Source organism: Dipteris shenzhenensis, chromosome 24, assembly GCF_047967505.1.
Source record: "Dipteris shenzhenensis isolate YYH24624 ecotype China chromosome 24, Dip_SZ_1.0, whole genome shotgun sequence".
NCBI classification, from domain to species: domain Eukaryota; kingdom Viridiplantae; phylum Streptophyta; class Polypodiopsida; order Gleicheniales; family Dipteridaceae; genus Dipteris; species Dipteris shenzhenensis.
In genome coordinates this window covers 3,121,161-3,145,872 of record NC_141619.1, presented here as the reverse complement: position 1 = coordinate 3,145,872, position 24,712 = coordinate 3,121,161, and the positions used below count along the sequence as shown (strand labels likewise).

The following is a 24,712-nucleotide window of genomic DNA, read 5'->3' as shown; positions in this document are numbered from 1 at the left end:
AATGAGACATCTTTCCTCTCCTTCATTAAAGATGCTAGAGACAAAGAAAAGAAAGAAATACCAGAGTAAAAAGGACAGTGTAAACTAACACCAAACTCCTTTGATCATCCCAATCATTGCAAAAATAACAATGCAAAGCCACAGGATACACTTTTTCTGACTTTGGCACTGAACCACGGAAAGACTTTGAGCATTAAGTAAGAGATCACTCAAAGGGTTTGAGCTGCATGCTCTTGATTACCTCCCAAAGCCAGGGCAATGCACCAAGAAGTAGAATGGCAGAATCTTCAACGATGGTCACTGCTGCATGAACAAAATGGAAATGGCTGGCACAACGATAGTAATTAGCAAAGTGAAAATAATATTGTATAAAGATGAAATTTGAATGCTAGGCTACTGTTAAAGCATCAACAATTCCAGACACAAAATAACTGATAACTGTTCGAATAGTTTTCTCACTTATCCCAGTATATGAGGCTCATTTTGTTTGATAGAGAGAAGTAGTAAGATAAAAAAACTAAAAGAGCTAGCTCATGTGATCCACTAGCTTGCTTTCCGTCATACTTTCCATAAAGTCTGAGCTATCTCATCTTCAATAAAGAAGATAATAGACAGAACCAAGAAGACAATCCATAGGAAGAAAAACCTTTTGTCAAGGCTGTACGCACGAGCTTTTTCAAATTTTTCTTGACTGACAACTCCAACTAGAGGAGAAGGAAGCTTGGGGATCTTCAGGGAAGAATGCTGCCGTAAATCCAAGTATGTCTCAAAAAGGTACATAAATATCATAAAACCTGTAAAATGTTCCACAAACGCTATCAAAGGCTTGTACTTCCAATAATCCTAAAAGACTACATTATTTAAATAGCTGTTAATGGTAAGACTAAAAACAATGTCTGTAGATGCTCTTCTGATACTTTCCAGAATACCAAAAAGGTCTTACAAAAACCTTAAATTCCAAAAGCCTGAATGCAGACCACCTAGTCGCACTTTATTTTGGCAAACATAGCACTCGATTTATACATCTATGCGAATCTTTGTTTTTGCTCCACTCGATGTAAAAGAAAAGCAAAACGTGCATTCCTCAACATTATTATAGTCAGCTAGAAGGTTAGACACCATCAAAGCTATAAAATTTGATCCAAAAAATTTAGCACCAGGGAGCTTTGCAAATAAGACAACCAAAAACTTAAGAGTTGGCAAAAGCCAACACTTGACAAGTTCTATATCATGATAATACACTCAGAACCCGAACTGAAGCTATGGCAAAATAGTCCAAAGCACCAATGAATATTCAACACTAACTCTACAAATTAACATATATTATCAGATCCGAAAGGAAAGCACACAAAATAGCATGTGGCATCAAGGACACACTTATTTTAAAATGGATGCTTCTCTTTCCGCACTGTCCAACGTGATTTTTACATATATTATCGGATAGATAGGAAAGCAAACAAAATAGCATGCACCATCAAGGACACGCTTATTTTCAAATGGACAACTCTTAAGCCATACCTTTTCTCACTGCCAACATGTTTTCAGCTCCATGGCAATACTGAAACTTAAAAGTAGATTTTGATCTTCTAGACGTAGCATACTATTAAGATGACTCAACTAAGCCCATAAAGGCATCGTGATGATTTGAAATACCTCTATTGAAGAACTTTCTTTTTATATAAAGGAAATATAGCCTGTAAGCTTTCTCCTTTGCTTTGTACCCAATGACATTGAACTCTTTCTTGCTCTACTCTTTCTACCAAACTTTCTTTTGAATGTGACAGCGTTGCAATCATTCTTAACTTTCCAGGAAACCACAGCCTGAAGCAGTCTCCAAGAAACCCAGTGTTTCAGCAGTGAGCATTGCTTACAACAATGTGTTAGATGTGATGAAAGATCGGTATGTTAATGATGCTGATTTTTCAACTATTTATGATCAGCTTTCTGATGGTCAAAGGCATGATCACTATATGTTGAAAGAGGGTTTCATTTTGATGCACGGACGACTCTGTGTCACTGATCAGGTGCGACAGAAAGTCATAATGGAAAGTCATGTTCCTCCATATGCAGGACATAGGGGAATTACAGCAACAATTACAGCAGTGGAGCAATACTTTTATTGGCCATCTTTGAGGAAAGATGCGGAAGAATATGTGAGAACATGCATGGTTTGTCAGAAAGTAAAGTTTGACAGGCAGAAGGCACCTGGGTTGTTACACCCTTTGCCAATTCCGGATAGACCATGGCAAAGCATAGCTATGGATTTTGTGTTTGATCTTCCACGTACTCCTACTGGACATGATGGATGAGAGGGGTATGTCACGGGGGCGTGATTCTAAGTACTTTAATGTACTACAAGACCGTGACAACTTTGGTTTTAAAAGTCCAAGCGTGGGCTTAATAATGTGTAATTAAACGCGACATGGTGCCTAGCACATAAGCGTAATTAATCCCTAGGCCCAAAGGCATTCCAAGGAATTAAAAGAGTGGTTGTTGGGAAACGATGATGTTGCATTTTTAATGGGCCCCCTAGAGGGCCATGTACCTTCAGTGGCCCCCCTAGAGTTCCAGGTGGCTCTAGTTCTTTCTACATGCTCCTTTGCCATTCCTGGACCTTCCTGGGCCTTCTAAACTTCACATGTGTGGTTTTCTCTCTCATCTTCTCCCTTTGTTGAGATTTTGAACTGGTTTTCCAGCCTCCTTCAGCTGAATTCCGTTTTTCTTCATAACTCCTCACCCGTTTGGATTCCTCGACTTCCGTTTGGCCCGATGGCTTCCCCTCTGCCTCCCCTTCGTAGTGATATGCTTTTCCCTCCATGCGTTTGGTAGAACGGGCAAAGCTGAGCACTTCTTTTGCTGGTCGAATTTGCAAAAGTGGCTTTTTGTGGACCTTTTTGCTTCTACCGCCTCTTGGGCCTCTCCTCTTGCAAAGCTACAGCTTTCTCTTGAATTTCAAGTGGTCCCACGCGCTGGTTGACTGGTTTTTCTCAATTTTGGAGGACTTTCCGGCGATTAAACTTCTCCAAAACCTTCTCAATACATTCCTCTCTGAAGCACGCTTCTTTTGAGCCCAAGAACTCCCACTTCTTCGCGACAGAAGTGCTTCTTTTCGCATTTTTCAGTGGAATTCTTGCTGGTCGGCTCTTGTAAATGCTCTTTCTTCATGCCTTTGCACTCCTCTTTGGCTGAGAATGCAATTGGGCATTGGCTGCTATGTCCTCTTGGCGATTGAGGACTTGGTTCGAGTTTTCAGGGCTTGGTGAGTTGTGATTTTGCTACTGCAATTTCTTTTTGCCATAAGCTATTGGTTGGCCTCGTGTGCCGCCTCTTTCTTGGCTCACAGGTGCCCAGGCAGTGCTACATGAGTCATTCTTTGGTTAGGTACTTTGCTGATTTTATTTTGGAGCTTTGAAAAGCTTTGTGAATGCCATCTGGAAACCACTCAAACAGAGTGCAGCTGGGGTGCAGTGTGATTGCATCTGGACAGCCAATGGAATTGCACTCGGAAAAGAGAATGCCTTTGGGTTGAGCCTATGGGTTAAGTGCACTTATGTGATGGTGTTCTATGCTTGAAAGCCTTGCGAAGGCTTGGTGAATTGGGGCTGCGTGCTCACTTGCAGGGAAGGTCTCCCAGATGCAACTTGTAATCATTTCACTGTGAAATATAAAGAAATACCGAAAGAGGCGCCACGGTGTTTGGGGCCAATCGGGTGCACTTGTCTATGTCTGTTGAGCAGGGGCATTCTAGCCTCCATCCCTTTTTCAGTGGTTTTGTTTGTGAACAAATGGGTAAATGCCAAATGGTGATCATGCAATGGTTAATGGTTGTGATATATGCTTTGTGAGCTGTAAATAAGTGCTGATGTGATTAAAGGTTTAGTTCCACTGCCGTCTGAGTGATTGGAGGCCGGTTTCATTGAACATCTACCTCAAAGGTAGTGGTCAACCAAGTAGCTGAAAACACCTGCTTAAACTGAACCCAACTCGTGGGTGCCCTATTTTGGAGCAACAAATTTGTCCACCGCTGTAGAGCATTCCCCTTCAGGAAGGTGGCTAGCCGCCTTTCGCATTTTAGATGACTCAGTGAAGTTCCCCCCTGAGAAGGCTGCATCAAATTGCTGCACAAAAATTAAAGCCTTCAACCTGTCCTGAGCCCCATTAAAGGTCTCAAACATCAATGCTGCACCACCCTCCTTGTAATCTTTTACCTTCCCTTTGGGTGTCTGAATGTCATACACAGGTCGCTGTAAAAATGGAGGTTGAATTGCATTCCCACCAGCCTGTCCTGCACTATCACTACCCATTAGAGGGTTTGTCAAACCAGCCCCAAGCATACCAAACATACCTATAGGAGCTCCGAAGGTCCCTGACCTTCCAGTTTGCATTCCTGGCTGCATGCCAGTATTGCCATACATCATGTTGGGCATTGCGGGCTGCATATCCCCGAATACATTGCCTTGCATCCCTTGCATCCCAGGCTGAAAACCAACAGGGTAATTTCCAAGCATTCCTTGACCATCATTAACTTGACCAGCCATTGCTTGAAATATTGAACCCCCACCTAAATACCCTGGATGCATAAAGGGTTGGCGAAAGCTTGTTGACCTTGATTTAAATTCTGAAAATCAGTCCCTTGGCCATGCATAACCATGCCAGGACCTTGAAAGGGCTGCTACCGTGAAACTCCCTGTACATTATACGTTACTAGAAGCTGTCCATCCAATGGATTCACACCAAATGACTCCTTTGGAACCCCACTAGGCTCCCCTGCATGAGAATGCTTCTTTCTCTCCTTAGACCTCAAAGAAGTCTGCATAAACTCAAAGAACCTCGGGTCCTACGTGAGCTGTGTGAGTGCTCCCACAATGCTCACTAACGGTGCCTTAAAGATAGCATCGGCATCCTCTGCATTCTCAACCTCTTTTGACACCCTTTTGACTGAGAGGCACTCACACCAAAAGGATTTTCAATTTGCTGTGCCTCAACATTTCGGTCATCCTGGGAGGCTCCCTCATGCATAGATTGCTCTTCTTGCTCATATTGGGAGGACTGCCCCTCCATATCCCAATCATTATCTATCAAAGACATATTTGCTGATTTTCTTCTTGCTGTAATCAAATTACAGCAAGCAACATTTCACCAAAGACAATCACAGGCTCACCTCCTTAAGAAAGATGGTGATCTCCCAGCAACGGAACCATGAAACCAGCCTCAAGGCCAATGAGAGGGTGGTAAAACAACTAACCAGCCATAAGCCTTTGCATTAAAAATATTCAGCAAAACACTTCAAACACAGATTGGGGGAGCTAGAGCGCTCCTGTCCGAGTACAAAGACACAGACTGGCCCCAAAGCTGTCATGTGCACGGATCGGTATCTGACGTGTACTAGTTACACAGAACTAGCTCAGGTTAGCCTGGGGAGGCTTAGAGCTAGGCAGGCTTGATTCTCGGGTTGAGTGGCAAGGGTACGAACTATTTATAGGTCTTCGCTATTTTTGGCGCCGGGGCCCGAGTCTATAAAAGAGGCCCAGGGGGTTCAGTTCTCAGTGTGCAGTTGGGAGCAAGTCTCGTTCCCAGGTGCTAGGTCTGATCCTGGATTGTGTCGCGGACGCGCGCCTGCATCTTAGCGTAGCCCAAGGCCCAGTGGCAGATCCAGGGCTTCACAGCGCCACCTGGTTATGGGACACCAGGCTGGTTGGGATCTGATTGGGAGTTCGTGCCAGTAGCTCAGCTCGTGGCTCGGGGGGACATCTTCTGATTCGGGATCACATCCCGTAGATGTCACCGTTGGGTGGTGAGCAGCCTGCTCAGTTCTGATGTTGTGTGTGGTTATTTTGCAGATCAGGGGTTTCAGGAGTGCTGGGATGTGTCAGTTGGTATCAGAGCCAACTCCTAAGGTAGGAACTTCTGATACGAGAAATTTGACGGATTTCTCTTCCAGGTATGCCCTGAAATTCGAGATTTCTTGCTGCGTGTTTTGCTGTTTACCTGGAGAAGGAGGGGTGAAGAGATATCTGGAAAAGGCAGGAAGAAGGAGAGACCTGATTACGAAATTACTGAAGAGTCTACGTGAGAGAGGGAGTGAAATACTAGCTAGGAGAGAGTGGAAGAGAGGCGAAACAGGGCTGATAAGTAGGCGATGGAATCGAGATGCTGGTCAGGGCTGCGCAGAGGTAAGTGCCGCTGGTAGGAGAGGCTGAGGAGTTGCGCCATCTGTTGGTGCAGAAAGCGGCCCAGGCAGGGGGTGCGTCAAGCTGAGCAGGGTGTGGTCGATGGCATCTAGGGGTGGCTGAGGTGCGAAAAAGCACCACCTTCCAAGCTTGGAAGGTGGCGCAGGAAAAAGCATCGACCCTCCAAGATTGGAGGGTGTGCATGCTAAATTTAGCCCCAAGCTCCAATTTTGGGAGGCCAGCTTTTCTGGAAAGCGTGGCTGGGCTTTTCTAGGAAGCACAGCCTCCAGAATAGCTGGGCTATCTTCTATAAAGACTGGCGAGACTTCAAGTCCAGGCATAGCCTCAAGCCTGACAGCGCAAGAGCAGCCTGCCCTTACCAGAATTCCGCCATCTAGTTCGGCTGCAATAGCAGCAGCCCTGCGACCTGCCTCTGCCTGCGATCTGCCTCCACGAAACGGCTGCAACAGTAGCAGCCCTGCGACCTGCCTCTGCCTGCGTTCTGCCTCCACGAAACGGCTGCAATAGTAGCAGCTGTTCCGTACTGTACGGCCAGCAGCGGACCTGCAACAGGACCTCATCCCCTACGCGCGCTGATCGTTGGTGCACGATATCTTCTGGTTCCAGTCAGCTTCTCTGATTTCGCCATATCTTGGAGGGACGGTTTCTTTCCTCTACTCTTCTCCTTCCAGTTTCGATTCTCCCAGCTATTCCCCTCAGCCTATAATCGAGTTAGTATTCAGCCATGTCTGATGCTCCGAATCCCGAGTTCACTATGGGAGAGCAGGAATTAGACTACACTCCAGTGGGGGAGGATGATCAGGGTCTCTATGACGACCTGATCACTAAGAAAGCCTTCAGTGAGTTCACGACTGCTCTAGACGGTAAATTTGAGCAGGTCAACGCTAATCAGTCGGGGTTGACACAGCAACTCCAAGGGATACAAGCTACCTTGACTCTTCTGGCTAGCACGGTTCAGGCACTCACGCATGTGGATGCCATGGCCTCCGTGCTAGGCCCGAATATCACTCCGGATCCCTTTCCAGGTGACCAGAAATCAAGAACAAAGGAGGTGGTTGAGACTTGGCTGCACAAGTGGCAAGTTCACTTCCAATTTCACCCCTATCCAGACGAGAAAAAGATTCAGCTAGCAGCAGGGTTTATGTCAGGTAAAGCCTTGCTTTGGTGGAAAGAACTCCAGCCTAAGCCTGACACTTGGACAGAATTTGAGGGTATCTTCAGGAAGGAGTTCCTGAAGAAGGAAGATGACTATGATATCGTCGGCAAGCTCAAAGCCCTCGATATGTCAAAGTTGAATTTAACTTTTGAAGTGTATCTTCAGAGATTTAGGGATCTGCAAACCAGGGCCACTAAAATGGATCCTGTAACCTTGTTAGGTTTTTTCGTGGATGGTTTGCCAGACTCCTATAAGTTACAGATTAAGAATAACAAGTGCACAACATTGCAGGAGGCCATGACATATGCGCGCATATATGATGATACCATGGCCGGAACCAAGGCAACCACAGTTACCGAGACCAGCGGAAGGAACAAACGCAAGTTCTTTCAGCATGCGACTGGTATTGGGGAGACGAAGTCTACGGACAACGCCTCCAGGAAAAGCTTAACTCCTGCGAAGAATGGTAAGGCCCGATTCCTTCGCACTCTCAGGCTCAAGAAAGAGGGCCGGTGTTTTTATTGCGAGGAGCGGGGCCATACGAAGAATGAGTGTCCTAAGCGGAAGAACCAGAAATTGGTGCTAGGACCGAAGCTCCAGGCAGGTCAGCGTACCGCAGCCAAGGGAGCCAACCAGGTTACGATGACAGGTATTTCAGTAAATGTCATTACCTGCCCCCTTTCTTGTAATTGTACCTTTAATACTTCGTTGTTTGGTTCCCATGATCTTTTCCGAGTTTATGGAGAAGTTAGGGACCAACGGGTTCACATTCTCTTTGATCCGGGCAGCTCTCACAATTTTGTTAATTACAAATTTGTGCAGAAGATGGGGCTGTCCACAGTACCTAGCGACCACACCTACGAGGTGCAGCTTCCAGCCGGGAAGCAGTTTTGGGATCGCAAGGTTGAAGCGCTTCCCATCCGGATTCAAGCCTACACGGGAGCTCTCACATGTTACGTTATGCATCTAGAGCATGTAGACTTGCTGATCGGGATAGAGTGGTTTAAAACCCACAATATCCAGATCGGATGGACGGAGCATACCCTTTCTTTTGAAGACAAAGGCACCCAATTTTGTATTCAGTGTGATAAGATTACCCATTCTCAGGGGCCTATTGTATCTGCGATGCAGCTGCGGAATATATTGAACACTTCTCATTATGATGTCTATCAGTGTGTTTTGATTCCACTTTCTACATTTGTTGTTTTGGTAATTAACAAAAATGAATTAAGTGTGTTTGAACACCAAGAATTGAGAACGTTGTTAGATAATTTTAAGGACGTATTCCCAGCTCAACTGCCGGAAGGGTTACCTCCAGAAAGGGCAGTAGATCATCGCATAGACTTAGTCCCAGGGGCTCAACCTATCAGTGTACCACCGTATAGGATGAGCCAGGTAGAGGAGGATGAGTTAGCTATCCAGCTTCAGGATTACCTGAATATGGGCTACATCCGCCCAAGTAAATCTCCTTGGGGTGCACCTGTCCTCTTAAGAAAGAAGAAGGATTCTTCCTGGAGGATGTGTATAGATTATAAACGACTTAATAAAGTTACAATTAAGAACCGCTATCCTTTACCTCGTTCTGATGATTTGATAGACCGTTTGGCCGGAGCGAAGTATTTCACTAAGATTGATTTGCGTACGGGTTATCATCAAATCCGTATCTATGCTAAACACATAGATAGGACCGCATTCCGGACTAGGTATGGTCATTACGAGTTCCTCGTATTACCTTTTGGTTTGACCAATGCTCCTGCTACTTTTCAGCAGATGATGAACGATTTGTTCAGAGATTATCTGGGCAAATTTGTTGTCGTGTTCTTAGATGATATCTTGGTATATAGTAAAACGCTTGAGGATCATATAGGACACCTTCGGGTTGTCTTACTTGTTCTAAGACAGCATAAGCTTTATGCCAAGATGAGTAAATGTGACTTCTTTATGAAGGAGATCATTTACTTAGGACACAAGATTTCTTCTGAAGGTATTAGCATTGATCTGGATCGTATCCAGAAGGTTTTAGAATGGCCTATCCCTCAGACTGTGAAACAACTTCGCTCTTTCCTAGGATTTACGGTATTTCTTCGGAAGTCAGTCCGTGATTATTCACAAATCACGGTACCCTTGACCAACATATTGAAAGGTCGTGGACGCAGGTCTACTCAACCGATCCCTTGGAATGATGCAATGAACAAGGCTTTTGAAACCTTGAAGTTATCTATCAAGGAAGCACCCGTTCTTGCATTACCCGATCCTACCCGGCCTTATGTTTTAGAGGCCGATGCGAGTGATTATGCGATTGGGGCAGCTCTATTCCAAGAAGGTAGACCTGTAGCTTTTGAGAGTAAGAAGCTAGACGACACTCAGTATCGTTGGCCCACACTTGAGAAGGAACTTTATGCGGTAGTGTATGCTCTCAAGGTTTGGAGACACTACTTGTATGGTTCAAAGTTCCTTGTATTGACTGATCACCAGTCAATTAAGTATGTGTGTGATGGATCAGACTTGAGAGGAAGGAAAGCCAGATGGGCAGAGTTAATGCAGGATTTTGATTTCGAAATACGTTATCGTAAGGGTTCGTTGAATAGTGTGGCGGATGCCTTAAGTCGAGTTAAGTTTGTAAATGCTTTGTCATTTACGAAAATATCCTCAGACCTATTTCAATCCTTGAGAGGGCTATACGCAACTGATAGTCATTTCAGTTCTTATTGGCAGAAAGTCCAGGAGGGGAGCTCCATGGTTGACCAGGACTCAGGGATTGTGCCACCTAGGATACAGGCGGCGGGCGGTCAGTGGATGATTAGGAACGGCTTGCTGTTCCGGAATGAAAAGATTTGTGTGCCTGATGTTCTGGACCTAAAATCCAAGATTCTCTGGGAGTGTCATGATGCTCCTAGTGCAGGACATCCAGGTATACATAGGACTCTGTCTCTTGTGAAGCATACCTTTTATTGGCCTAAGATGCGTGCATTTGTAGAGAACTATGTGGTAGGTTGCCGAGTTTGTCAGGTTACTAAGGCTGAACGCCTTAGGAGCGCCGGCTTATTACAACCATTACAGATTCCAGGTAATAAGTGGGAAAGTATTTCCATGGATTTTATTACTGGTTTGCCTCGTACGCGCAAGGGTCATGACTCTATATGGGTCATAGTCGACCGTTTGACAAAAATGGCTAGATTCTTACCTACAAGAACAACTATTTCAGCTGTTCAGCTGGCTCACGAGTTTGTGGACCACTTGTTCAAGCTATATGGTTTGCCATCTGACATAGTCAGTGACAGGGACTCAAAGTTTACAAGTAACTTTTGGACACTTGTATTTGAGAAGTTAGAAACTACTCTAAGTATGAGTTCCTCGGATCATGCACAATCCGATGGCAGTACAGAAAAGGTCAACCAGTTGGTTGAAGACATGCTTCGGGCATATGTATCTAAGAGACAGTCTTCGTGGGAAGATTATCTACCCATGATTGAATTTGCTTACAACAGTGCAAAGCATTCTAGTACAGGTTATAGTCCTTTTATGCTTATGTACGGGTTTCAACCTAAGTCACCAGTTATGGTTGGATTAAAAGGGATTCAAAATGATGCTGCTAAGAACTTCTTGCTAGACATGCAGGAAATGTTGCAGTTTGCCAAGGAGTCTATTAGAAGTGCCCAAGATCGGGACAGATTTTATGCTAATAGACATCGTTCACCTAGAGAGTTCTCTGAAGGAACGATGGTATATTTGCGAATTCCTAAGGAATCCAAGAGCCTAAGTACTGGTTTGGTTCCGAAATTATCCCCCAGATACTGTGGCCCATTCAAGGTCATTAAAAGAATTGGACCAGTTGCATATCGACTAGAATTGCCTCCTGATGTTAAAGTACATCCAGTCTTTCATGTCAGTAGACTGAAAGAAGTATTGGGTGCAGATGATCAAATTGTTTCTCCTCATGAGATTATAGAAGTTACAGATTTAACTTTTATTCCTCACGAACCTGAATCTATTCTTGAATTCCATGAAAGACAGATTCGAAATCGTACTATCACGGAATACAAGATTAAGTGGAAGGATCGTGTTGAGGAGGATGCGACATGGGAGACATTACAAAACCTCCAAAGAACATTTCCGGATTTCTTAGCGAACTCAGGAGTGAGTTCTTAGAGGAGGGGGAGTATGTCATGTGCACGGATCGGTATCTGACGTGTACTAGTTACACAGAACTAGCTCAGGTTAGCCTGGGGAGGCTTAGAGCTAGGCAGGCTTGATTCTCGGGTTGAGTGGCAAGGGTACGAACTATTTATAGGTCTTCGCTATTTTTGGCGCCGGGGCCCGAGTCTATAAAAGAGGCCCAGGGGGTTCAGTTCTCAGTGTGCAGTTGGAAGCAAGTCTCGTTCCCAGGTGCTAGGTCTGATCCTGGATTGTGTCGCGGACGCGCGCCTGCATCTTAGCGTAGCCCAAGGCCCAGTGGCAGATCCAGGGCTTCACAGCGCCACCTGGTGGTATGGGACACCAGGCTGGTTGGGATCTGATTGGGAGTTCGTGCCAGTAGCTCAGCTCGTGGCTCGGGGGGACATCTTCTGATTCGGGATCACATCCCGTAGATGTCACCGTTGGGTGGTGAGCAGCCTGCTCAGTTCTGATGTTGTGTGTGGTTATTTTGCAGATCAGGGGTTTCAGGAGTGCTAGGATGTGTCAAAAGCCTTGGTGCCCCTTTCGGTATTTCTTTATTAATTGAAGAGTCCAGCGAATAGATTACACAATGAGTACAATCTCACTTTCAGTGTTCTCCCCACTCTCGGTAGGCATCAGTATCACAAACATTAGCCCTGCAGGGTTCAGTTCTCACACCCATGTGACCATAAGCATCCATTTTCAATGCAAACCCTTGCATTTAACCTAGCAGCGGTTACTAGCAGCCCAAACAAGCCCACACACTCCCCAAACAACCACAAGTGTCTGCTGACTCACTGGGATACCCAATCAATGGGTGAAAGCATAGCTGATCTGCCCACAGTGCTCGGAAGCACGAACTTACTCTACAAGCATTCGTGGTGAACCATCCTGCCAATTAGGCTCTCCAAAAACACAGCATAAGCATAGAACCAAGGGTCAACTATAGAGGCCAATCTCAGCTTGTCAACATCCTGTACAAGTAGCCTATAGGCTGAGCGTGACCAGCAATGAACTGTCTGTACAAACTGTACGTCATCCGTACATACACGTACGTGCAGCCATACACAGGCCATACAAAGGCCGTACTCTCAGCCATACGCATGGCAACCTGCATGTGTGGCAGTCCGTACCTAAGACAGCCCGCACAACAGGCGCACGGTTGTCCGTACGTACAGCAGTCCGTACACACAGGCGCTAGCAGTTCTGCTCAAGCAGTCGTGATTGATCTGTACACTCAGCCCACTGCAACCATCCGTACACACAGCCCGCACATAGGCGCCGTACTTGCTTATTCCATCCATTCTTCAAAGTAGGATTAGTCATATGCTTGACAACAGTGCACTTTAGATGGAGAAGAACTAGCATGCTCATCAATATTTTGAACCTCAGCATTCACCATAAAAACTTGTCTCCTATATCAAGAGCATTGCTCAATGTATTATGGTGAACTTCATATGCTACATCTTTGCTTGAACTTTGAAGGATCACCAACATCACAATCGCTTGAAGGATCACAACAACATCACAAATCTCAAAAGCATCACTCAACATATCATGGTGAACTTGATATGTTGCATCTTTAATTGAAGGATCATAAACATGACAATCACTTGATGGAACTAGTGTGATATGTTCCCAACATGAAAGGGGTGCTTTGTTAGAACATTGTTGGAACTTGGGGAGAGAGGAGAGCTTCATCATGGAGGGGAGTGAGAACACATGAGATATTCAAATGGGTGTTCTATTCATTGTGAGTCCATACCACCTCGTACATATCCTCCGTACCAAACCTGCATCCATTCGCCGTAAGGGATCCGTACTACGAGACCTTGCCCTCCATATAGAGCCCGTACTATACTCCATGCCAACCACAAACTCTCCGTCCATCCCTCTGCGTCCTCGTAATCGCCTCTTCCTCCAAGCTTCTCCAGCTTCCATTCCAAATCGGGAGAAAGGGGGCAATTGCCACATGGCAATTTCCCTACGTAATAAAATTTGGGGCTTTTAGCCCCTTGAGGCCCCTACAAGGCTGTTTCCCCCCAATGAGGGTACCAAGGCCCAACTTTGGGCTTATTGACCCCCCATAGGCCCCTTAAATGGCCTTTTAATCCCTCAAATTGAACGAAGGCACTAGCTCACCCTCAAGGCACCAATCCCTAGGGGGAATCTTGGACACCCACATCCCGTGACCTTGCCACTTGATTCCCAAATGTCGGGCCCACATGCAAGTACAAAACTCACGCCCTCGTGAGAGCAAGACCTTGCTGTCCTGGCTGTCCCTGCTTCTTCTTCTCGAAAGCAATACACTTCCGGCACTCAGAGATGTCATGACCTGGTTTCCTGCATAATTGGAGTATTTCTACTTCTTCCCATCAACACGAGATAGAAGAGGATGAGGTACCAGATGTAGGTTTGGACTTACTGTAATTTTTCCCCCTTTTCCTTTGCCCCTATGATCAGACTTGATCTGCATGAGTAGAAGTAGCCCTATTTTAACGACTCTGCTCCTCCTGCAGGAGTAGGGAAACAAACTGATCAAAAGAATAGTGGTCAGGGTTATGCATGGCCACTAGTCTAAGTGTTGTAGCAAAGCCCTGATATGATTCAGAACTCCATCAAGTGTGGTGGACACAACCTGAGAGTCTAGTACAATCTCATCAAAATTGAGACGAGCTACTCTTTGAAGTCCTTGACCTGTGTCAAATAGGCATCCATGCAGCTCCCTTCATTCATCTTAACATTGTCAAGCTTCATGCGCCACAAGGAATCAATGTCCCTGGTATTTTGATATGAAAGATATCTCCAATGTTTGTTGGTTGACTCATGCATGAATAGTACACTTTGCTACATTGACCATGTCCGCTATTAGTCCATCTAATAGTGGCAAACCAATGGTAGCGTGATCATGGGTTTCTTGTAAAGAATTGGCTAAACTTGCTTCTACCATGCGATGACATTCTTGGCATAATATTAGATCATCCACCATACTTTCCACATTTCCTCTCGTGCATGTTTGATCTGCTGCTATGGCTACCGCTACTCTCATCCCTTGACACTTTCCAACTTGCTTAGCCAACTATAGTTTGATAATACTATATCTAATAATTCTACACCTTATACATCTAAAACTTTTCACTTGTAATATTTCATGTACACCTATTAGACATCAAGATAGAGAAACCATCCAATTGTCTTGGCCCTTCTTCAGCTCATCAACATCATGCGAACCTCTCTGGAGAGGGGGGATGAGGGTTGAGGTGACTCACTAGGGGGAAGGCATCTGTGTCTTGTAAGGCTGGGTGAGGAAGATCCAGGCAGGAAACTGGGGGAGGGAGGGACAGGGAATGCTTTTGGACTGTGTGAATGCCCATCGTCTCTATAGAGACTACCTGCCTGTGTCACAAAGTCTAGAAGGGATGGACTGTTTATGTGCAACGCTCATTGTTTCCGTAGAGATTGCTTGCCTGCGTTGCAAAGTTTGTAAGGATATTTTGGAAGAGAATGTTTGCTTGCTTTCAATGCTGAATGATACTCACCTCGAGAGGACATGTCTTTGTTATTCACTAATCTGAGTTTTCAGCAAACACAACATCCCTACTGACAAAAACTCTTGTGTCAAAGGATTGTAAAGGTGGTAGCCAATAAAAAGCCCTCAACGGCTTCATCATCCAATTTGCGTCAGATATACTGAGGTAGATGTGCATAGGCTAAGCATTCAAACGCCATAAGTTTCCTAGTCTTTAAAGCTTTTGTCGGCATGTGTTCAAAACATGTGAAGCACACATGATTGTCTCCATCCAGAATTTAAGTGGCAACCCTTTCCCTTTATCATGCATTTGGCCATCTCGGAGAACTATTATTTCTCTCAGCGACACCATTTTTTTAGGAGTTCTAGTAGTGGTTCATGTGTGAGTGCCACGTGTCACCTTGGGAGTTATCCCATATGCACATGGTACTAGAGTGTGTGTGCCTAGTCTATAAATGCGTGTCCTTCACTTGTCACATCATATTGGATGAATGAATGAAAGCCTTTCCATTATGTCTTCATTTGAGTATCATTGTTCTCTCTCTCTCTCTCTCTCTCTCTCTCTCTCTCTCTCTCTCTCCACCCTGTTTCCGTCATGGTATCAGAGCAGGTCAGCCCTGCCTAATCCGTCCTGCCACACCATCTCCTTCAGCCCTAACCCTAACTCTGCTCAAACTTGTCATATGATGTCTTCTCCTCACAGGTTCATTTACACTATTTGCACCTGCTATCAGTCTTCATTACCTACCGCCTTCATTCAGACTATCTTGGAGCTGTAGCTAGGCCTTTGACAGCCTCTCGGTTTGCTGGTCGGTGCATTTATCAAGGCACGCCTGCGCGTGTGGACCCTCGAGGTCATTTTGGAGCATTCCATAGCCAAAAACAGATATTATATACCTAGATGAATCCAAGAACATTCCCAAACTCATCCTCTAAAAACACAACATAGTGCAGTTTCAATCTCACGATAGTCACTCATAAGATTTAGATGCTACTGCTGCATAGGCAAGTACATAGCTAAGCCTCTCGGGTGTTCTATTGACCTGCTGCAGCGTTTCAAGCAATTATAACGACCACAAGTGCTCCCAATCTGGTTTGGTTCTGCCTTACAAGGCATCTTCTTGCTGCATCTTGATTAGGGTTCGCATTTGGAGCACTTGCAGCTATCGAACAGCCACCTATTTTAGCTGACTTGCAGATTTCGGGACCTGCGTTGCATTTTAGAGCATCTCAGCCCATCAACTAGCTGCTGCAAACCTCTACAAGAGCACCTCATTACTTGCCTTGTACACATTGAGCCTCGTCCTTGTAATCAGCACAAGTCACAACTTGGGATGAGAAGAATAACAAGGCACTAGTGCTTATTGGTTTGAGGCTGGCTGACAATCTACTTCATCATCTTGACCTCAATAGTTCAGCCAAGGCGACGTGGAACAAGCTCCAGAACCTTTTCACTACATCTACTAGACCTGAGGAGCAAGCTTTATCTGCTACATTGGAGGACCTATCCCTCGCTGAGGTGATAGATGATGTTTACTGCTACTAATCCTTTTGTGTTGAGTCAACAAAGGTCCTCAGTCTTCAGTAGTCCCTCTAAAATGTATTAGGGTACTCTGCCCTGGGTTGTCCCACAAAAATGATTGTATTGTCTTTTACTTCTGGTATGATTGTCTTGACCACCCAATTCAAAGTAAGGGGGGTGACGCGTGATGGTCTTGTTAGAAACATGGTGTGAGTGAGAGAGAGAGAGAGAGAGAGAGAGAGGCTAGGGAGTGAAGAAGTGGTACACAAACGTAGAAACCATGAAGGCTTTCATTCATTCATCAAGTATGACAAGATAAGTGAAGTACAAGACTTATATAGGCTACTCACTCACACACTTGCACCAAGTGCATATGGGATAAGTAGTCACGTGGCACTCACACATGACTCACACAATTACTAGTACTAGATCTCCCAGTACTACACACCAACACATCACATCAACACACTCTTTGGCTATGATATCCAACACCCCCCTTCAGAGCAAAGAGTGTGAGACCCAACACGCAAGAGTAGACCGATCCCCCCTCCGCAATACTGCAAAGAGCAAGTCCAACTATCCAACACCTCCCGTGTGAGAACGACTTCTCAGTTAGCCGACCGGCAAGGGTAGACCATCACTCGTCACCCCCCCCTTACTCTGAACTGGGTGGTCAATACCATCAAACCAAAGTAAAATACTATACATTCATTTTTGGGGGACAACCCAGGGCAGAGTACCTCTTATTGACTCCAAATACATTCAATTTAGAGGGGCAACTCAAGGCTGAGAACCTTTATTGACTCAACACAAACACACATAGAGCTAAGCAGCATCTACCACCTCAGAGAGGAATAGATCATGCAACATAGCACATGAAGCTTCCTGCTCAGGTCCAATAGATGTAGCATAAATATTCTTACTTGTCGAGGTTCTCCTTGGCTGAAGTAGTAAGGTCAAGTTGATGAAGCAATTTGTTGACCAACCTCACACCAATAAGCACCAGTGCATTGTCATGCTGTTCATCCCAAGCTGAGAGTTGTGTTGAGGGGTCTTCACCACGAGGACAAGGCTCCATAGTATCAATCTGAGGTAGCAAAGCCCGCAAGCTGAAAAGGATAACCAGCAAATGAAGAGGCTTGTCTAGGGCTCTGAAATGAATCAGCAGCTTTACAAAATGCGGGAATAAACGTGTCCAGTAGTTGGTGGATGATCTCATAGACTCCAAAGTGCAAACCCTCGAAAATGCCTCTGCTGTAGGCGGTTCTGCAACCCTAGAACACCTTGAAAATGCAAGCAGGAGCTCCAAAACTGATCGAAAATGCCTCCAAATAGCTCAAAAATCTGCAATCAAAACGTGTGGATGCGCTGCTCTACTGCAGCGGCCTGGAAACCCTAAAAACGGGGATAAAGATGCTCTAAAATGGCTCGAATTTCCACACTTGCTGCTCCTAACAGACCTGAACAAAGGTGGCTATGAAGGGAAGGCAATGGAGAGGCTACGCGTGCAGAAAGGAGAGCAAACGGGCGGCGGAATGGGCAGCAAAGATGGCAGCTGTGCTGAAACCCTAAAAGGATAGAAAGCAGCTGAAAGGAGACAAAAACGAGGCTCAATCTGAGGTGGAAATGTGCAGGTCTGAGGCGGCTGGAGGAAGAAAGGTTTGAGCAGAATAAGGGTTTTGGATTAGGGTTAGGTCTTGGATGACGTAGCAGCTATGGCAAGGTGAACCTGCTCTGATACCATGTTAGAAACATGGTGTGTGTGTGTGTGTGTGTGTGTGTGTGTGTGTGTGTGTGTGTGTGTGTGTGTGAGAGAGAGAGAGAGAGAGCGAGAGAGAGAGAGGCTAGGGAGTGAAGAAGTGGTACACAAATGTAGAAACCATGAAGGCTTTCATTCATTCATCAAGTATGACGAGATAAGTGAAGTACAAGCCTTATATAGGCTACTCACTCACACACTTGGACCAAGTGCATATGGGATAAGTAGTGACACGTGGCACTCACACATGACTCACACAATTACTAGTACTAGATCTCCTAGTACTACACACCAACACATCACATCAACACACTCTTTGGCTATGATATCTCCAACAGGTCTACCCTTGCTAGTCGCAAGCTAACTCAGAAGTCACTATCACACGGGAGGTGTTGGATAGTTGGACTTGCTGCTTTGCAATATTGCAATGGAGGGGGATTGGTCTACTCCTTACATGTTGGGTCTCACACTCTTTGCTCTGAAGGGGGGTGTTGGAGAAATCATAGCCAAAGAATGTGTGGTGTGTTGTACTAGGACTTCTAGTAGTGGTTCATGTGTGAGTGCCACGTGTCACCTTAGGAGTTATTCCAGTGTTAGAGTGTGTGTGCCTAGTCTATAAAGGCTTATACTTCACTTGTCACATCATATTGGATGATTGGATGAATGAATGAAAGCCTTTCCATTATGTCTTGAATTGAGTATCATTTCCTCTCTCTCTCTCTCTCTCTCTCTCTCTCTCTCTCTCTCATCACCATGTTTCCTTCAATTGTATACTGATTTAATGCCTTTTTCCATCAAGTATGCTTTCAATGCATCAGAAATATACTCCCTTCCTTGTACGGAGGGTTTGCAGTTCACAACCTGTTGCATTTTCAACCCTCGCAACAAAAGGCGCAAACACCTCAGATTTTGCTTTCAAAGGATGCACCCAAGCACATCTGGAGTATTCATCAATGAAGGTCACAAAATAAAGATGCTTTCCAAGTGATAGTGTCCTCATGGAACCACACATCATTGTGAAAGAGCTGCAATTTCCTATTAACTCTAATTGAGCCATCCTTAGGGAAAGCATTCCGATGCATTTTGCCCAAAATGCAAGCCTAACATGGCTGGGAGGTTATTAACTTGCATAGTTTACATGTGCAAATCTAGCATGCCATAACTCTACTTCTTTCATGGCAGAAGTAGAGATGGTTGCCAAACAAGCATCATGCTTTATGTTGCCAACATCGCCCACTAGTGTAACCCTGGTACAAAGTGCCAGTAGTGGCCATTTGATAATCCTTTTCAAGGACCCTAGCACATAAAGTACAAATGGAGGACAAATCAGTTCCATCAACTAACGAGCGCATTACCTTCCCAACTCCTCTGAGCAGATAAGAAGATTTCTTAGCACAGAACACCTTCTTGCCAACCGGACTAGGCTGACATAGCTGCAAATAACTCCGTGTTGTACCAAACAAGCATCTGAAGTTTCAGCCACCCTAAGTGATGCAACTTCCTGCCTAGCATCATAACTGCACACAAGAAAAGCCTGATCTTCAGCCAAAAAGTTGGCTGAAGCATCATCCTTATTTGCATTGGAATGACTGGAATCTATGACCAAAGTGCCAAATATTTTCCTACATTCATTAATGAAATGCACCGGCTTTTGCAATGATGGCATTTGCCCTTCTTCTTGTGCTCTGATAATGACCTGCATAAATTTTCCCCTTGCCTTTGGCAACAAGTGAGCCAGCTGCCATAATTTGTCGTGTCTGCTCTTCTTAGCAATCACCCCACTAATCCCTGGAATGTGAGTGGATTGGAATTGCCCCTCGCAAAAAGGTCAAAGTGGTGGAGATGAATTGATAGCTTGGAATTCATTCATCAATATTCAGCAACTCCTCACAAAGATCCTAGATCTTTGTCAGATGTTGCAACATCAAACCCCCTTCATGCGTCTTCATGCCATCAAGTTCTCTCTTCAAATAAGAGACAATAGCTTTATTTTTTGCTTGGAACATGCTCTATAAAGTGTCGCAATGCTTGCTATCATGTCTTAGCTAACCAGATAAGAGGAGTAATAAACCTCTTCACAAACATAGCTTGAGTGTCTCTAGCATCCCATCTTTGCTGATCTGACGTGACCATATCAAGTAGTCCAGGTTGTGCCTGGACTGGACATGCTGACCACCACCTCATAAAGCACCTCGTTGAGGTGGATTCTCAACTCTGTCACCTGAACAAGTGTCATCCACTTTGATATTACTCCACAAGCTCCACAAAGGATAATTAGTACCATCGAAATTATTCTCTTGGGCCAAAAACCCCAAAAGATGATTTGCATTATGTGCCATTTCAAAAGAATGCAAGACAAACCCCCCAGCAAAATGCACTAGAATCTGCCAACAAATTCTGCAGATTTTGCAACAAGATTTGTCTGCTGCAAAAGCTCAAAACTGCTGACTCAAGCTGAGCCCAAATTCCTGCAGAATAACCTAAATCTGCAAATGGGCCACAAATCAGCAATTCTTTGCCAATTCCAACAAGGCAAACATTGCAAATGCCTTGATAGACCTATACGGCCAGAATGTACCACTGGGTAGATCTGCAAAATGCAGAGTACAACCCATTCTACGGACTGCTCTGTACAAGTTAGCAGCCAATTTAGAACAGTACGGTGCTGCACACGAAGTTCGGAGCTAGAAGTGGTTGCTGAAGAAAGTTACATACAGGACTTGAACGAATATGGTCGGCCACTTAATATATCTAAACCAGATGCTTTTGAAGCAATACGTAAGCAAAATGGGCGACACCTGAATAATACGGTCGTTTGATGAACGGGCTCCACAAGCGGACGAGCGTGAGCTACAGTACAATGGCAAAGCTAAGACAGATAGCCAACAGAGCAAATAGACGGCTGAAGCAATGGCGCTACAAGCATCTAGACCTCAAACGATGAGGCAAGTGGGCTGCTATGGTTTGTGTGTTTTGCCCAGATCTCAGACAACGGAGCAAATAGGCGATTGAAGTGATGGTACTACTACAAGCATCCAAACCCCAAAGAGCAAGCGGCTCTAGTCACTGTATTCTATCTTGATGCTCTAATTTGTGTATTCTATAGGCTCTAATTTATGTATTTTGTCTCAATCTCAAATGAATGGTTGCATCAACAACAAGAAGCCACTCTCACCTGCATCGAGCCGACTCTCATCTTCACCCATCAAGCTTTTCTTTGATTAGTTATCCAAACCAAGGTGTGACCATGCTCCATGTCAGACCTAGATGAATGGTCCAAAGATCCAAGGTTTTTTAAGAAGATGATGGACAGCATGTCTTACTCAATCAGTGGGGTTGAGGATGGAGTTGTGATCTCACCAAGGCAAATGAGAATCAAGTTGGACACTGAAGGATGCATCATGAAGAGCTTGGCAACACCAATCAGGGCACAAGGCCAAAGTTAGGGAACCATGCTGATTTGGAGGATACTTCACGGAAGTGCCTAGCTTGTTGTGATGGCCAACAACTTCAAGAAGATGAACCAAGGTCAATATTCTCTCGATCCTTTATTGGCAAAATTTTACTTATCTACTTTGTGTTATTTGATTGAGGTTCTTTATATAGGACCATAGGACCTGACTGGGGCTAGGCCATGGGCAAAAGCACAGACAAGGTCGGGCTGACCTAGTAGGGAAGGGGGGGAGACTGACCTCCCATACCTATAAATAGCCCCCTTTGGGACATTGTAGGCATCCATAGCTGCCTCCCTTGAGGCACTAAAGCCCCGAGACACAAGGAGTTTGCAACAGTAGGCACATAGCATACATGGCCCCTTTTGGTACTAGCCATGAGCAGCCAACGGTTGCAGGTGTTAGGTACCCTAAGGGTTACCTTTGTACTTGATCTATCCGATTTGAAGCATGATATATTATCACTTTTTAGTTATCTACTATGCTGTGCAATTCTCCAAACTTGTGTGCTTTCAAATTTATTTGTGTGCACATGTTGGTGTGTAAACTAGAGGTAGTGTGATCCATGGGCCCATTAGAGGTTTGGCTACACTCTATATTCTAACACGTCTCAGTTGGTTGATATTGCCAAGTATCAACTTGATCAAACATCATTTCTCAAAGGGGAGTTCTTATCTAAGCCAAAGAGGGTCCCAGCTCCCATGAGTACAGGCAAGTATGGGATCGCCTACTAAGAAGGTACATATTAATGGATGCTGTGACTTAGATTGGGCTAGAGATTGGGAATTTGGGACACTAGGCAGTGTATGACAAGATGTGATTCCTTGCTGCCATCTCGTGGCTTAGTAAGAAGTAACTAAAATTCCCTCTATCTTTGATGGAGGCAAAAAGAAGAACACCTTACGCAGCTTGTGAGTCTGATGGCTTCTATGATCATTGGAGGATACCCTTCACGAGGACACGACCGTGACCTTTTGTGACAACCAGCGTTGCATTGCGATTGCCAAGAATCCAACAATTCATGCTTGGACAAAGCACATCTAGGTCTAATAACATTTCATCAAGAAGTTGATTTAGAACGAGCTGGTCGAGTTGGTTTACTGCATATCTGCAACAAACTCCTTTGACGTGCACAGGAAGGCCTTTCCAAATACTAGACGGAGCATCTCATTCAACACATGAGAGTAAGCCCAAATGATGTCATTGAGGATGGATGCACATGCCTATAGATATGAGATGCTCAACACATCTATGGACAGCCAACTAGGGAATAAGAGAGGAGGTCTCTTTATAACCTCCATGGGTTGGATCTGGGCCACAATCTAGCTGAAATCTAACTAGTATTATGGGGGACGACCTAGACCGTTACGTTCAAATTATGGCAACCTCGTAGTAATACAGCACTAGGGCCCAGCCTCCGGCACACCGTTGCCATAGCTCCAATTCCACAAATTTGAAATAAGGAAATTCAGATCTGGAACATAGCAACTAGTAGGACAGCAATTTAACTCATGTATTAGCCTCCACCATGCATAGGCAAAATGGCACAAGTGCGTGTTACAAACATCCAGCCAAGTGCTGCACAAGTTACAGCCAAAGGGAGGTTGGAAGAAGACCAACTAGCTAGTCCTAAGGCTGCTAAGACAAGTGCCAAATGGCCCTTTTGTAAGTTGCCCCCCAAATCCCATGCTGCCCTACTGTTTCTAGACCAATTTAAAGGCAATATAGGTTGACTAGGACCAGCTGACTAAATTCTAACGCTGGCAGCCATATTGCCGGAGCAGTGAATTTTGTTGGTGCAGTTTAATTCACAGCCTTGTGAATGGGAGATTGGAGACTGCAACACTCCGCTGCAAGGGTCGATTACAGCTTGCTGCTCTAGCTCTGACACTATTCGCCTTGAATGAGTCACCATTCTATATAGACATGCACTTGACCATGAGACGTACCTTCAAGAAGTCAATGAGCACACAGTAGCTGATACAAGACCATTCGGCCCAATGCATTTAAATCTCACACAAGTTCAAGAGGGCACTGATTTACTGTCCACTGCTAGGTAGGCTGCTAGGTAAAATGCAATGCATACGTTGACTGCTCAGTTTATTTACACTGGGGACTCTCTTTCCTTCCCAATAATGTGAATAGGCTCAAAATGTCCTCTTGCCAAAAAGCGAGGCTCTCAAAATTCCTAAGTGTTGCACATTCTCATGCCGCTATGCTCATGCGTAAAAAACATTGAGTTGTGATGAAAAGTTACAAATTTTCCGTCATGATAGCACACATAGTAACAAACTTCTCCGAAGATTAACGTGACAGCAGGCAACCAAGTCTAAACGAATAGGAATCTGAGCGCTGCACTGGAAGACGAACGAAGGTACACTACTGAAGTCAGGAAAAATGCTAAGAAGGGCATAGGATCGAGATAGGAATTCCTGTCATGGATAAGCGCGCATCGTACCCAATTCTAATGGAGCCCGAGAGAGAGAGAGAGAGAGAGAGAGACGCACCTACAACAGCTTCGAGGTATGGAAAAGCCATTGCATCAAGAGTCGTGTAGAAACTTTTGCGCTTAATAAAGGTCGCCTAAAAACCTAAATTGAGAGGCAAGAAAGCGTCCCGTAAGGCATTCTAAAACAAGGCCCCACAACGTAACGTAGCTCAAACAAATGTTTAAATCCAACAATTAGTAAAAGGGAAAGAGAGAGGGGGCAAAATAGGAGGAGAAAAGGAAAAAAAGCTGCTTCATATGGGGAGAGGACTATGGGAAGAGATGAGAGAGGAGGGACAAATTAAAAACAAGGTGGAGAATCCACTAAGGCCATGCAAAGTTAGAAAGGTTAGTGTACTATAAATTGTGTGCTATACAGAAGAAGCTCATGCTTATGAGCTATTGAGTGATGTGACATATGATGTCCCTATTTGTGTATTTTGTATTGATATGTTTG

General features: G+C 44.8%; 1 protein-coding gene across 1 annotated transcript in view; it reads right to left on the bottom strand.

Moving 5' to 3' along the window:
- The window catches only part of ATSTE24 (Peptidase family M48 family protein), a 59,109-nt gene extending 34,626 nt beyond the window's left edge, over positions 1-24,483 (bottom strand). Inside the window, exons 1-3 of the mRNA XM_087395194.1 lie at positions 24,275-24,483; positions 647-794; positions 242-326 (exon numbers count right to left, since the gene is read on the bottom strand). Coding sequence (XP_087251320.1) covers positions 242-326; positions 647-794; positions 24,275-24,305 — 264 coding nt within the window. The 5' untranslated portion in view covers positions 24,306-24,483. The remainder of the gene's footprint in view (positions 1-241; positions 327-646; positions 795-24,274) is intronic.
- Between the last annotated feature and the right edge of the window lie 229 nt (positions 24,484-24,712).